The 13,323-nt window shown below is 52.0% G+C and overlaps 1 protein-coding gene across 1 annotated transcript in view; it reads right to left on the bottom strand.

Moving 5' to 3' along the window:
* Positions 1-3,686: 3,686 nt before the first annotated feature.
* The window catches only part of KLF13 (KLF transcription factor 13), a 50,981-nt gene continuing 41,344 nt past the window's right edge, over positions 3,687-13,323 (bottom strand). The window contains exon 2 of the mRNA XM_047736862.1: positions 3,687-9,879. Within this exon, the coding sequence (XP_047592818.1) occupies positions 9,590-9,879 (290 nt within the window). The 3' untranslated portion in view covers positions 3,687-9,589. The remainder of the gene's footprint in view (positions 9,880-13,323) is intronic.

The following is a 13,323-nucleotide window of genomic DNA, read 5'->3' as shown; positions in this document are numbered from 1 at the left end:
CTCTTCTTCTTCTTAATGGTCAGATCACTCATTTTACTTTTATTGTTTTTAAGATCTTATTTATTTATCTGAGAGAGAGACAGAGCATGAGCACAAGAAGGCAGAAGGGCAGAGGGAGAGGGAGAAACAGACTCAATGCTGAGTAAGCAGCCCCATGGGGGGCTTGATCGCAGGACCCGGGGATCACGACCTGAACTGAAGGCAGATGCTTCACTGACTGAGCCACCCAGGCGCCCCTCCCCATCACTTCTTTAGAAAGAATTGCAGTGGAGTGACTTCTGTTTCCATGGTTGTTATTTCTACTTTTCAGAGCTGACAACTGAAGGAAAATACCGTGAGGGACTGCAAAATGCACGTGGCAGACGCTGGGTCTGGTTTAATTTCCCGTGTGACTGCAGGGTTCTCCCACCACGTGGGGGTCGCTCAAGCCTGCGTCTCTCCGATGTAGCCCACGCTGCCGCTGTGCTCTCCCGTGGCTCGGGGTGGGTGCAGGAAGGCCACGAGGGCTAGGGCAGGTGCGAGGTTATCCTGCACTTCGTCACAAAGGCCCTTGTAAGAGGGAGGTGGGAGGTCAAAGAGGAGAGACGTTGCTGTACTCTTGGCTTTGAGGATGGACGAAGGGGCCAGGAGTTAAGGAATGGAGGTGATCTTTGCAGGCTGGAAAGGGCAAGAAACAGATGCTCCAGAGGACACCAGTCTTGCTGACCGCATGAGTTGACCCTATTAGACTCACTGCAGATTTCTGACATCCCAAGCCATAAGAAACTATGTGTCGCCTTAAGCTACTCTGTTGGCAGTGACTTGTTACATCCGTAAGAGGAAACTACCATGGGCCCAATGCTTCCAACAGCATCTCCATCAGACCCTGTGTGTCCTGTGTACCGCTGCTGTGGGCTCTCCAATCCATGCCAGTGGCAAGGTCAGGAGAGGTGACAGCCCTGTCAGGAGGGACCAGGTGCCATCCCTGGGCGAAACTGCTGTATACTAAGGATGCTTAGGGCTCTTGCTAATGGCAGGAATTTTTTTTTTTTTTTGAAGATTTTAATTTATTTATTTGACAGAGAGAGGGGGAAAGAGAACACAAGCAGGGGGAGCGGCAGGGAGAGGGAGAGGGAGAAGCAGGCTCTCCACTGAGCAGGGATCTCCACGTGGGGCCCCCGGGATCATGACCTGAGCCTAAGGCAGATGTTTCACCGACCGAGCCCCCCCAGGTGCCCCTAATGGCAGGAATTTTATCCCGGAATGCATGAGGTTTGATTAAGGGGTACTAAGCCATCCATATCCCCAAAGTAAACTACATAGTCTAACCCACCAAACACCAGCCGCATACCCAAGATGACTGACATGGCCATAAAGAGATCAGTTCAGAGGATTATGCCCCATTGGGTCCCCCTGGAAAATCCTGTGGCCTTAGTTTTGCCTGCCAACCAGGCTCCCATCCAGAGTCGCTCTATGGTATTTGGGACAGGTAGCACCTCAGCCTCTGCTTGAAAACCTCCAGCAGTGCGGTGATCACTGCTTTGCAGACTCCTGCCAAATGATGAGAAGTTTCTGCAGTTGGTGGGCCCTGCAGGGCTCTGCCCTCTGATGCTACCCCCCTATCTTCCCCCACTCACCCCGCTCAAAGCCAGCACTCCCTGTGTCCCCAGGAGACCCGAGGGCGGGTCAGCAGCAGCCAGTCATAGGCTGGGTCTCCTCCAGACTCAATGTGGTAAGACGGGTCTGTCTCATCTGCGAAAGACACACTTGGTCTTGTTGGTTATGGTCGGGGCTTGCTGTCATCCTACTGGCCTGTTGATGCTATTTTGAATCCTCTGTTGGTCCAGAAATTAACTACTACATCCCCATGTCTGTGCAAACCCTCCCCTACAGTGCACACTTCAGCTAACTGCTCTGGGTGGGACGTTGTAATGCAACATCCTGATAAAAAGTGCCAAAAGTGTTGGGCAAGGAGTGTCTGGGGGCTGACCACACTGTAACACCCAGTCCCTGCTCAGTTCTGATAGCCCATCACCACAGACCCTCCACCCCCACACACTGCTCGTGTGTTTTTTTAAACACCAGGAAAACCTATTGCTTGAGCATTTTCTTCCTTCTGCATGACTGGGTACCTCTCAAGGTCGCAGGACACACCTCGGCCCTGAGATGCAGGCTCCCCGAATGCCAGGCCCCCATCTTCTAGAAAGGAGCCCCAGCAGGAACCCAGAACTTCTTGCAAACCTCAGCAGCGATGTCACGATGTCACAACGGATGGCTGCATTCCCCCAACCCCGTCAGTATTTCTAAAGCATCTGGGCTCCTGTCAACACACAGCTATTTATGGAAATGGATCCATCCGGCTTGCTGTGATCAGGGAGTTCCCCAGCAGAAAGAAATGGTGTCTGAGAAGGCGGAACACCGGCTCTCCTGGGAAAATGCCTCCCCGAAGACGGGGCTCCCCATATCTCAGCACCAAGAGACAGTTGTTTTAAGATGCGTGCTTGTTTTCTGGCTGGTTCCCATGTGCTCTGGGGCCTTCATTTGGCGGGCCTCCCTCCTCAGCTGTGATACCGGAAAAAAAAAATATATGTATATATATAAAAAATATATATATATTTTAAAATATTTTCTGGAAAAAAATATATATATATAAAATATATATATATATTTTTTAAATATTTTCTGGAAAAAATATATATATATATATTTTTTTTCCAGAAAATATTTTAATCAGGAGTGCCTGCCAGTGTAGATGTCGCTTTAGGAAAAATCACCTTTGATCAGCTCCAATGCGTGTCGCTCTTATCACTCATTTTACATTTCTCTGTGCTTCCGAGTGCTTGCTGAGCCACAGGTGGTAACGTGAGAAGCCCGCACTGTCCCAGAGGCAGGCCTGGCTCTGCCCCTGGCTGGGGACTTCTTTCCATGCTCTGTGGGCACAGGCCACAGGCCAGACCCCATCACCCATCTCTTCCCACTAGCTACAGGCTTTATACTGCCTGCTGCGGAAATGCCCTGTTTTGGGGGAGCCCCATAATCACGGGAGACTTAAACGAGCTCTGGCATTAACACGTACCATGCCAGTCCCCGGACCCCAAGACCTGTCGCCACAACTCCGGGCTGCCATCTCTGCCACAGAGTGCTTTGGGGTCAGTGCCCCCAGCCACCCCCAGGGGCTTCAGTGGCTGCAGGCAGGTCATTCTTTGGACTCTGGGCAGAGGGGTGAGGGGAGCAGACGGGCATCTGGCTGAGGGACAGCATGGTCTGAGGGGCTGTCAGAACCTCCGAGGGCAACTGGGGTGGAAAAATGGGGCTGCTGCCCTGGGGAGACGAAATGCTGGGCTTTATGGGGAGTTCAAGGGACAGTCACTATGCCCTGCTCAGAAACCCATCATCGCTGCCACCCCAGGGCCTGCCTTTCTGCTTGATGCTCTTGGGGATGGAACTGTCAGGGTGACCTTTTGGGGGGAGGAGGGTGGGAAGGGAGAAGAGTTGAGGGGTGAAGCTGTGACAAGCTAAAATCATCTGAGTAGATGGGAGGGGATAGCCAGAGGGGCACTGACTCTGTAAAGCCTTCTATCCTACAAAGTTCCAGGCGGGTTTCTGCCCCCTCAGCCAATTACATTCCGCTGCTGGAGTTGGTTCCCTTTGGTTGCTCCCCTCCCCCACCCTGGGGCTCTCCAAGGAACCAGCTCTGGCAAATAAAATAATGAATCATAAATTTTATTTCAAAATGTAAACGTCACTAAACATGCATACACGTTAAAACAATAAAATTTACAATTTAGTCATTTTTTTTCTTTTTGCATAGGACATCATTACAATATAGAATCTATGCCATACAAAATACATACAAAGTTTTATCCGAGCAAGCCAAGGCCAGATTGGGAACTGTACAACTGTAATACTTCACTGTAGTGATCCAGGAAGGATGAAACGTGGCCTTCGGAAGCATGGTGTGGTGCTGGTTAAAAAGAAAAAAAAAAAAAAAGTTCTACAGAAAAGGAAAATGTGTGCTCCATGGAAATGGTCTTGGACCCTTGGATTCTGCCTTGGGATTTTGGCAAACAGTTCCAGAGAGGCTCCATCAATGGCTTTGGATGAGGAAGGGGTCATTTGTGCGGGTCTGGGGATAGCCGACTCATGCGCCCGACACACCCACACAAGGTACTCCCGGTTATGTGGGGACACAGCAAGCCCCCTTCCCCACGATGCATAGCTCCTGCTGACACCACAGAGCCCTCGGGTTCCTCGGCACCAAGCACGCGATTCTCCAGGGGGAGATGAGAGTGAGCCCATCTGCCCCACCCCACGCTGGCACCCTAACCCGGGAATGGCCGCCACACCACTCCCCAAGTGGCATTTGAGCCCAGCTGGGAAGTGGTCCTTGTCACCCCACACACAGGGCAGGCTGGGGAGGGATCCTGCCGGTACACCCAGCCTTTGTGCTCCTGGTGGGGGCGGGGGTCGGTTAACCTCTGGCCAGACCTGTGGTTGTCTCGCTGGCATTCAGCTCACGTACTTGGGTTTCTACAGGAGTGTGTACAGCATCCTGCCAACATGTCACTAGGAAAATGCTCCTGAGCCCTGGGAGAAAGCTGCTCATGTGGTCCACTCCCCTCCCACCCTGTTCATCTTTAAATAAAAGTAGTAAGGTTTTAAAGCTGCATGAGAAGGGGAGAGGCTGGGCAGAGCCAGCCAGCGGCCGCACTGCAAGTCCAACATTGCTACAGGGGGTCGGAAGAAACCAAGTAGGGACCCTCCACCCTCATGGATCCGGGGCCACAGCTCCCACCAAACCCAATCTTCATACCAGTGAGGGGCAGGGCAGGGGGTGGGGCAAAGGCCTCGCCCTAAATGACGTTCAGGCGTTTATCAGTAGTAAGCTGGATTGCACATCCAAATTCTGGTACAAAATTCTCTGGAATGTGTCTTGGACAAGCCTTTGAAACTGAGCCTCCGAATCAGGAGTGTCAGTCACAGGAGCTGGCTCTTCCCTGGGCGAGCCTGCATTCAGCAAGTGGCCCACATCCTCGATTCTACCTTTGGAAAACATGGTCACCAGATATGGAATCTTTGGGGAGCAAAATATGCGGGTGACCAAAAAAGCATCTCTTACTGCTTTCGATGCAACCGCTACATCAGACCCTTTAAACCTTCCAGCACTGTTTTTGACTGCATGACTTTTTAAAAATGGGTTTAAAAAAAAAAAAAATCAGTGCTGTCAGAAGTCAAAATAATCAGGTAGTCTTGTAAAACAGCCCAGACCAGGAGTCAAATGACAAGAGGATGCTATTGCTCAGATCCCGCTTGCTTGTTAGGTGGCACTCCTGCTAGCTGAGACCACTGATTACGTCCCTGGGGAGTGCTGTGTCCCTGTGCCGTCCACCTTAGCACCTGCTTCTGGCAAGAAAGGAGGCTGCGTCTTCTGACTCTGGGCCGGGCAGCAGAGAGCTCGCCTGGACACGCCAGCTCTGCCACACCTCACTTGGGACCACAGGAAGCCACCAGCCCTCTCTTCACATCCCAACAGGTGGGCTGGGGGGCCACCCGTGGCCTGGCTGTCCCTACCTCCGAGTCCCTCCCCACTGGTCTGAGCTGTGACCCAGGATACAGTGAGATCGGGAGACCCCAGTGCCCTTGATGTTTGCACCTGGAGGCTGCACCGTGGCAAATCCTGCACCTGCCTGGTTGCATGGCCTCGGAATAGAGGGTGGGCGGTGTCCTGCACCTCCAGAGCAGGAAGTAGGGGTGTGGTGGGATGTAGGTAGGGCCCCTCCAGGACTACATTCCCATCAAGGGCATCACTGCCTGTTCCTACATAGCACCCTGTAGAAGAGGACCCTGAGGCCCTTTTTGGAAATGGCTGTGTTCACCTGTTCCTTTCTGGATGGCTGTAGGATTCCATGGGCATGTGGGGAGCTGACAACTGGCTCCCTCACATGGCTGATGCAAAAAGGGGCTTTCTTATTTGGGACGTGATGGGTCACTTTTAGGACTTTTTGGAGGAAATCCTCCCTGTGTTCAGGCAACCTTCATTTTGAGATCTCTGCCCCCTTGGCCTGTGAGAACAAGTCTGCTACAAAATAAAGGTTTCAGTTTTCACTATTCTGTCTAGGAGTCCTATGGGCTCTTCAATCACACTGAAGCCAGTAAGCATGGCCATAAACCAGAAAAATGAAAGACCCTGAAATAGACCCAGGCTGGGAAGACATTCTACATCTTAGAAGAAAATGCAGGCTGTATCAGGAGGGTCCGCCCCATTAACTACTTCCAGTGGGGAGCCCTGGGGAGTGGCTTTCCAAGGCCCACCACCCCCTTCTACGAGCACTCACTTCATGATGATGAGATGCCAGTGAGAGCCCATTTAAACCTTGCCTGAGGTTCATGGATCTTTCCCCCACCCTTCAAGTGAGATGAATTCTAGCCCCAGATGAGTCAGGATGGTCCAACCGGAGCCCCAGGCCAAGTGCCCAGGGATGCCAGGCGGGAATTCCCTCCAGGTGCCCTAAGTCAGCCGAGCGGTGCCCCATCTCCCCGGCCAGGCCCATAGCGGAAGGACCGCACCCTGCCATTAGACCAGAACCACTTTGGGAATGAAGACACACTCGTTTGCCAAAAATAGCCAATGCCTGCATATTTCTGTTTTAAGGCAATGTTACCCTTCCATCTATCTGATGGAACAGCCCTGGGTCATTTAGAGGAAAAATTAAATGAAGTGCTCTCTTTGGAAACAGCAAACACCCGCTTTCCCTCCCCCACCCCCCACCCGCCTCTAAAACAAACCAGCTCTTCTTTTATTCCAAGATGACTGGGTTTAGAGTCCTTACTCCCCTTCCTATGTGCAGACAGATGTGGGGTTAGAAACCCTCCTTCTGAGATGCCAGTGGGCAGATCACAAGGAGACTCCTGGCTCCTCAATGGGACAGCACTGCGTGGCCTCCCAGGGACACACAGCTCCCTCTCCCTGCCTTTCGGGGACCCGTGGACGGTGAGCACACCAAAGGACTTTGGAATAAAATTCCTGAACCTGGAATGTGAGTTCCTGAGACATGAAATGTATTCAGTGTGGCTTTCTATGCCTCACACAGAAACAACTTTGGGAGGAGCCTCCAAGGGCCTTCTGGGCCTCACTTTGGAACTGGGCACGAAGACCTCTCACCCTCAGCACTCAGGGCGCTCTTCTGTCCAGGTCTCTATAGGATCTTCCACTCTCTCCCCCAGACCAAATGCAAGCAGGGCTATCATGCAGCCCAAAGGAGGCACCGTGGCCAGGGCCAGCAGCTCTGCTCCTGACCCCCCCCCCCCCAGCCCCGCTTGGCTTCCACCCATGGCAAGAACGCTGCTGCCCAGCTTGGTACCTAACACGCCACTCAGAGGCCACCATCATGCCACCGGCCGAGCCCAGATGACTCACAACAGAATTCGAAAGGGGCACCCAAGTGTTGCAGAAAGCAGAGTGTTACTCTTGTGCTCACCATGGGCAAAAGGTACCAGCCTAAAGCCGTGGCCAAGGGCTGTGAGCACCAGCCATGCCTGGGTCTCTGGGGCTTCTCTGTGCTGCAGCCCACGCCGTGCCAAGGTGGGGACAGAAGCAGGACGGCCACAACCAAGGCACTGTGGGCCCAGGAAGCCCATCTCTAGCCCTCTGAGGTCCCGAGGGTCATTCCTCCTCACCAAAATGAGCAGAGGTCTCTGCAAGATACCCCAGATCCACCCCAAACCCATACCCCCCACCCCAACACACACACATACGCACACACGGTCCTGGGGCTTGTATTTACACGCCCCGACTCTCAGGAGGAAGGGAAGGGAGGTGCCCGGGCAGCAGCACTGAGGTGTAACCTCCCAATGTCGGCTGAGCAGCAGCACGCTGGAGCCCAGCCCGACCCCCGTGCCAGTGCTCAAAGCCCGGCCCAGCCCAGGCGGGGGATCCCGGAGATACCGCTTGGCTCTCCGCTCTTCCTCTCCTGGCAGGAGAACACCGGCAACAGAGCCCCCAAGCCCTGATGCCCCGACAGGCAGGTGTGGGCTGGGTCCTCCCGGGCAGGAGGGGACAAATGGGAGGGAAAGAGAGAAAGAAGTCCAGGGGGTGCAAAGCTCATGGAGAAGCTGGAGGTTTGCTTATTCCGAGCTGGGAACACGGTGGGTCTGAGCAAAGTATTTCCCACAACTTTCTGTCTGGTGTTCCCCAGGGAGGAAACAGAATGCATATTCTCCGACAGCATTTCCCTTAACATCTGCTTTACCACTCCCGAAAAGTTCCAAGTCACAATGTTCCGGTCTCTTGCTACAGAACCGTCTCTCTGAAGCACCGAGCGCTGCCACATGCACGGCCACACACACTGGGCCTCTGGCCAGGTGGCCCAACGACCTTCCCCACGGTTGCAAACAAAGGTGTCTTCAGAGCAGGGCCGTCCAGGAGAACGCGGGAACTAGAGGTACCGAAGACACCTTCAGACGTCTCTGAAGACCAGGATTCCCAGGCTTTGTTTTCCAGTCAGAGAACGTGACTGAGTGAGAGGTCTCCATGTGCCTTCTGCAGGACACAGACGACCAGGTGTCCCTCCACGGGGCACATACCTCAGGCAGGCCAAGGGCTGGGCAAAGGTGGCCCCGGGCCCCATCACATCGGACTTCAGATGGTGCACTGGACTGACCAGCCGAGGCTTGCCTCTCTACTCTCAGTGCTCTGAGAGGCCCCGAAATAGGCTCCTGGAGGCAGGGGGAGGGAGATGGGTAGGCCCCCCCCCACAAGGCAGGCATTTCTGTGGTCTCCCCAGGTGGAGTGCTTCTTTTGCCCGGTACAGCTTAAGGCATCCCTCTGAATCATCTATGTCCTGAGCCCGGCCGGGCTGCTGGGGCAGAAGCTGGCAGCTGGGAGGCCCCCTGCTTGGGAATCTGGCCTGGAAGTAAATGTCAGTGACCGTGTCCGCTCAGAAGTGACTGATCAACTGACCCACAGGCTGGATGCTGAGCCCCACCTGCACTGCTCCATCTCCTTTGTCCCCAGTGTGTTCCCGAACCTAACAGAAAACTCCAGAGTGCAAATCTATGTACAGAGTAAGGCGGCAGGAAGGGGGTGTCCTCACTGACCTCGTGGAACATGTCCATCCCTGAGAAAGGGGGGGGGAGGGGTTCAACACCACTGAATCTCACCTTTGTGGGTATGTCTATTGTGCAATTTGTGGATGGTGTTTTTTGAAAATTTTTTGTTTTTTTACAAATTTACTTTTGACACCTGAGGTGAAGAAATTGTGTTGTTGTTACTGACTTCATAAAGTTCTCTCTTCTTTCTTATTACAAAAGGAAAAGACACGGCATCACGAGAGGAAGGGCGAGCATCTGCTCATGGCTGTAGTGGGGGCGGAGTGTCCTCGGCCAGCCCTGGGGCGGGGCGCCCGAGGAGGGGTTGTGCGCCCCGTAGGAGGGGCGGGGCACCCGCGGAGGGGTGGGGTAGGGCCCCGGGGAGGGGCAGGACGGGGCAGGGCGGGGAGGTGGGACGGCCCGGTAGCCGACGAGGGGTGGGCGGAGCCCCGGGGAGGTGTGGGCGGGGCGCCGCGGAGGGGCGGCCGGGGCTGTGCTGCTGGGGGCGGGGCAGCGGCCTGGCTCAGGGCGAGCTGGCCGGGCTGATGGTGGGGCTGCTGGCGTCCGAACGGCTGTAGTCGCTGAGGGAGCCGGTCCGCGAGCCCCCGCTGCGCCGCTGCAGCATGCCCGGGTGGAAGTTGGCGTGGCGGCGCGCGTGCTTCGTCAGGTGGTCGCTGCGCATGAAGCGCTTCTCGCAGATGGGGCAGCTGAACTTCTTCTCGCCGGTGTGTGTGCGGTAGTGCCGGGCCAGCTCATCGGAGCGCGCAAACTTCTTGTTGCAGTCCTGCCAGCTGCAGGCGAAGGGCCTCTCACCTGTGGGCGACAGGGCAGAGCGTCAGTCCCAGCTCCGGACCCTGCCTGCCCTCCACGACAGCCCCTTCCTTCCTCCCCACCCCTAGCTGTCTTCCCACCCTCTGCGACAAACCCATCAGGGCAAAGGTATGCCTTGCCAGTGCCCTCCAGCTGGTACCCAAGGAAGGCAGCAGACCTCTCCCAGGATGAAAATGGCAGCATCTCAGGTAATGTGGCTGCAGGGCCCAAGGCCCCTGGGGAGCTCAGGCCCATCTTCAGAATCAAAGACTGGTTGGTAACCAGGAGTAAAGGGTCTAGGGGCAGGAAGGGCTTTCAGGCCTGCACAAGTCCAGCTGCCCCCACACTGGCCCTGGGGGAGCCACACTTCAGAGCCCCACACCTCTCAGGGCCAAGAGACAATTCCCAGATCCGAGTGCCCTACCACCATCCTGACCTCTGCTCAGTTTCCTCATCTATAACATGAGGAGCCCAGACCAGGTAATTTTCTTCTCTTTGTTGCACCTTCTCTTCTAGAAGTTCCAACGGGGCCAACGGGTAACACAGACAGCAGAGCAGGAGAGTACAACAAGGCTTTTGCAGACCCAAGCCCAGAGACAGATAAGGGTGGCTACTCAGAACACTCCGTGAGAGGGAGATAACAAATATGTAGGCTGTGATCAGAACCACTCCCTTCCCTCCTATCCCTTGCTCAGAGCAAGGAACAGGTGAGCATTTACCCAGGCAAACTCTGAACCACAAGAAAAATGACATCAACTGCTCAGAGAGAGCCAGCAGAAGCTCCTGGCACCCCAGAATACAGCCCTTATGGCACCTGGGTGGCCACACAGCCACCTTTCCAACCCTTTACTTTCCCCTCCCTCCCCTAGTCTGGCTCTAAAGCCAACAGCCAGTCCTTGAAGCTGGCCCACCTGTGCCTGGAGGAGGAAATCCACACCACCCACCCCAAATGAGGCCATCAACCTTAAATATAAACAAACACCCAGGGATAGCCAGATGGCCAAGGAAAATCAGCAGCATGAAAGGGAAAAATCCTAGAGCAACAAAACAAAGCTTACTCCAGGGGAAAACGAGTGAAGCCAGGAGACAGAAGAGAATGTCAACCTAAAAATTCTAATTAGTATTCTAAGAGCAGTTTCAGACAAAATTCATGCATAAAGCAACATGATACCATCAAAAGGAAGTTCAGAGAACAAAAAATAGTGTTTAGAAACTGAGAGCATTGTTGCCCAAACAAAAATTCCACAGAAAAGCTGGAAATAAACTCAAGGAAATATCACAGAAAAACAGAACAACATCAAAAACCTCTAGAAACATGTGAATGTTGCTGTGTTCTCTGTCTCCTAGTAATGCTAAAACTAAGAGGAGCTATGTGTGGCTGTATATGTTCTTACTGATTTTATGCGGGTTTTTTGGAGTGGGAAAGGGTGTGTGTTGGGGGTGAGGGATTCAAAGTCAAGTAGGAGAGTAAACCATCATTTCCTAAACCTATCTAACAGTTTACAAATGATAGTTCAGAGTTACAGGGACTCAATCCTGGGGGGTGCAATATTTAACTAATTTCTGTTAAAGAAAAAAAAAAAACAGGGAAAAAAGGGAGGAGAGCAAAGTACCAAAGAAACAAGAACACGGTATCTGTCAGGATCAAATAAGACTAGCTACCACAAATGTGGGCAGGCTAGTGAATAAAGGCTCCCACTATGAGAAATTCTGCAATGTCAGAACACTGAATAAAAAGAGACCACAAAATTTATGAGAAAGAGGTGAGAAACAAATGCCAAGTTATCTGTAAGGGAATAAGGCTGGGACACACACTAGACTTCTCATAAATCACACTGGATTCTAGATGACAAAGAGATCGGGTCTTCAAGTTTACCTCTCAAACGCCAGCAAAAATAAGAAAAAACAACAACAACAACAACAAAAACAACCTGAGAAGCCAGAGAAATGAGCGAGAAATGAAGGGGTGTTCAGGAGAGTGAGGTAGAGACCTGGGGACCATTGAGGCAGGATTCATAGGGGGATAGTTCCAAGAAGAAAGTGAGTTCCGTGCATCAGAGAGTATGATCAAGTGGCTGAATATACTTCAGGACACAGTGAGGGTACGTATTATTCTTTATTTAAAACAAAAAAGAGAGGCAATTAGAAACTCCAGGAAAAACAGAAGACATGCAAGAAAACTGGGGTCTAAACTGGAAGCAAACTAAAATGCTACAAGACTCTGAGCAATCAGGGAAGAGCTCTGAGCCAAACACTGGTCTAGGGGCTTTTTGTATGTTGTACTATTTATCTTTCACAACAACCCCATGAGGCAGCAGGAGGGAATGAAATCCCTGTACAGGCCCTGGCATATGGAAGTAATCTTTTCACAGTCATGGTCATGTGAACCCTAGCACCAGTTAGTTGTCAGTGTGTAGAATCAATGTTATAGACAAAGTCCACACAACTGACTCATGGCCCCAGGAGAAAATGTGGATTTATAAAAAAGGTAGGGGGCGCCTGGGTGGCTCAGTTGGTTGAGTAACTGCCTTCGGCTCAGGTCATGATCCCGGACTTCCAGGATCGAGTCCCGCATCGGGCTCCCAGCTTCTTGGGGTCTGCTTCTCCCTCTGACCTTCTCCTCTCTCATGCTCTCTCTCACTCATTCTCCCTCAAATAAATAAATAAAATCTTAAAAAAAAAAAAGTCTTATAAGAAAGGTAGGAACACAGGCATGAACAGTCAAAGGAAATGTCTAAATGAGGTTAAAGTTATAAGGATAATCAACAAAAAAATTAATAACATATCCATCAATTCAGGAGGAGGTGATGAGAAGGGTAGGAATGAGGTAAATCCTTAAATTTCATGGCAGGGAGATCGTACCTACATCTAAATCTAAATCTGAACTATCAAAGAACAGTAAAAAAAAATCACATAGTTTATTTATATCAGTAACCACCAAGACAACTAAAATCGGAGCAGTGTTGGTCTCTGGGGAGTGTGAGGCTGTACTGGGAACAGGATTTTTGTTGTTGTTGTTGTAAGCTCTTCTGTGTTACATGTCTTTTCAGAACTGAATATATTGTTAATTGGTTCTGGGGGGAAAAATCTCGTCAACAAAAAAGTCCGAGAAATGCTGCATGCTGAGTCCACTTTAGGAACTTCACAATGCACACTGGTCATTAAATGTTTGGAAAGGTCCAGCATTAAATACAATGGTTTCATTTCTGTGTCACTGGGTGCTGAGTTCAAGAGCTCGGTGTGCCAGGTGTGAGGTTTAGACCCGTCCTCACAGTCTGTTGAGTGTGGCTTCAGATAAGCATCTCTATGGAGGAGTAAAGAGTGCCTTCCCTCAAAGAAGTCCAAGTCCTAACCCTTTGAACAAGGAATCCTCGAATCCCTTTCCTTATTTGCAAAAAGGGTCTTTGTAGATATAATTAAGGTAAAGATTTTGAAATGAGATCACAA

The sequence above is a fragment of the Lutra lutra genome, chromosome 7, assembly GCF_902655055.1.
Source record: "Lutra lutra chromosome 7, mLutLut1.2, whole genome shotgun sequence".
Taxonomy (NCBI): domain Eukaryota; kingdom Metazoa; phylum Chordata; class Mammalia; order Carnivora; family Mustelidae; genus Lutra; species Lutra lutra.
The sequence above is the reverse complement of the archived record's forward strand: the minus strand, read 5'-3'. Positions and strand labels throughout refer to the sequence as shown.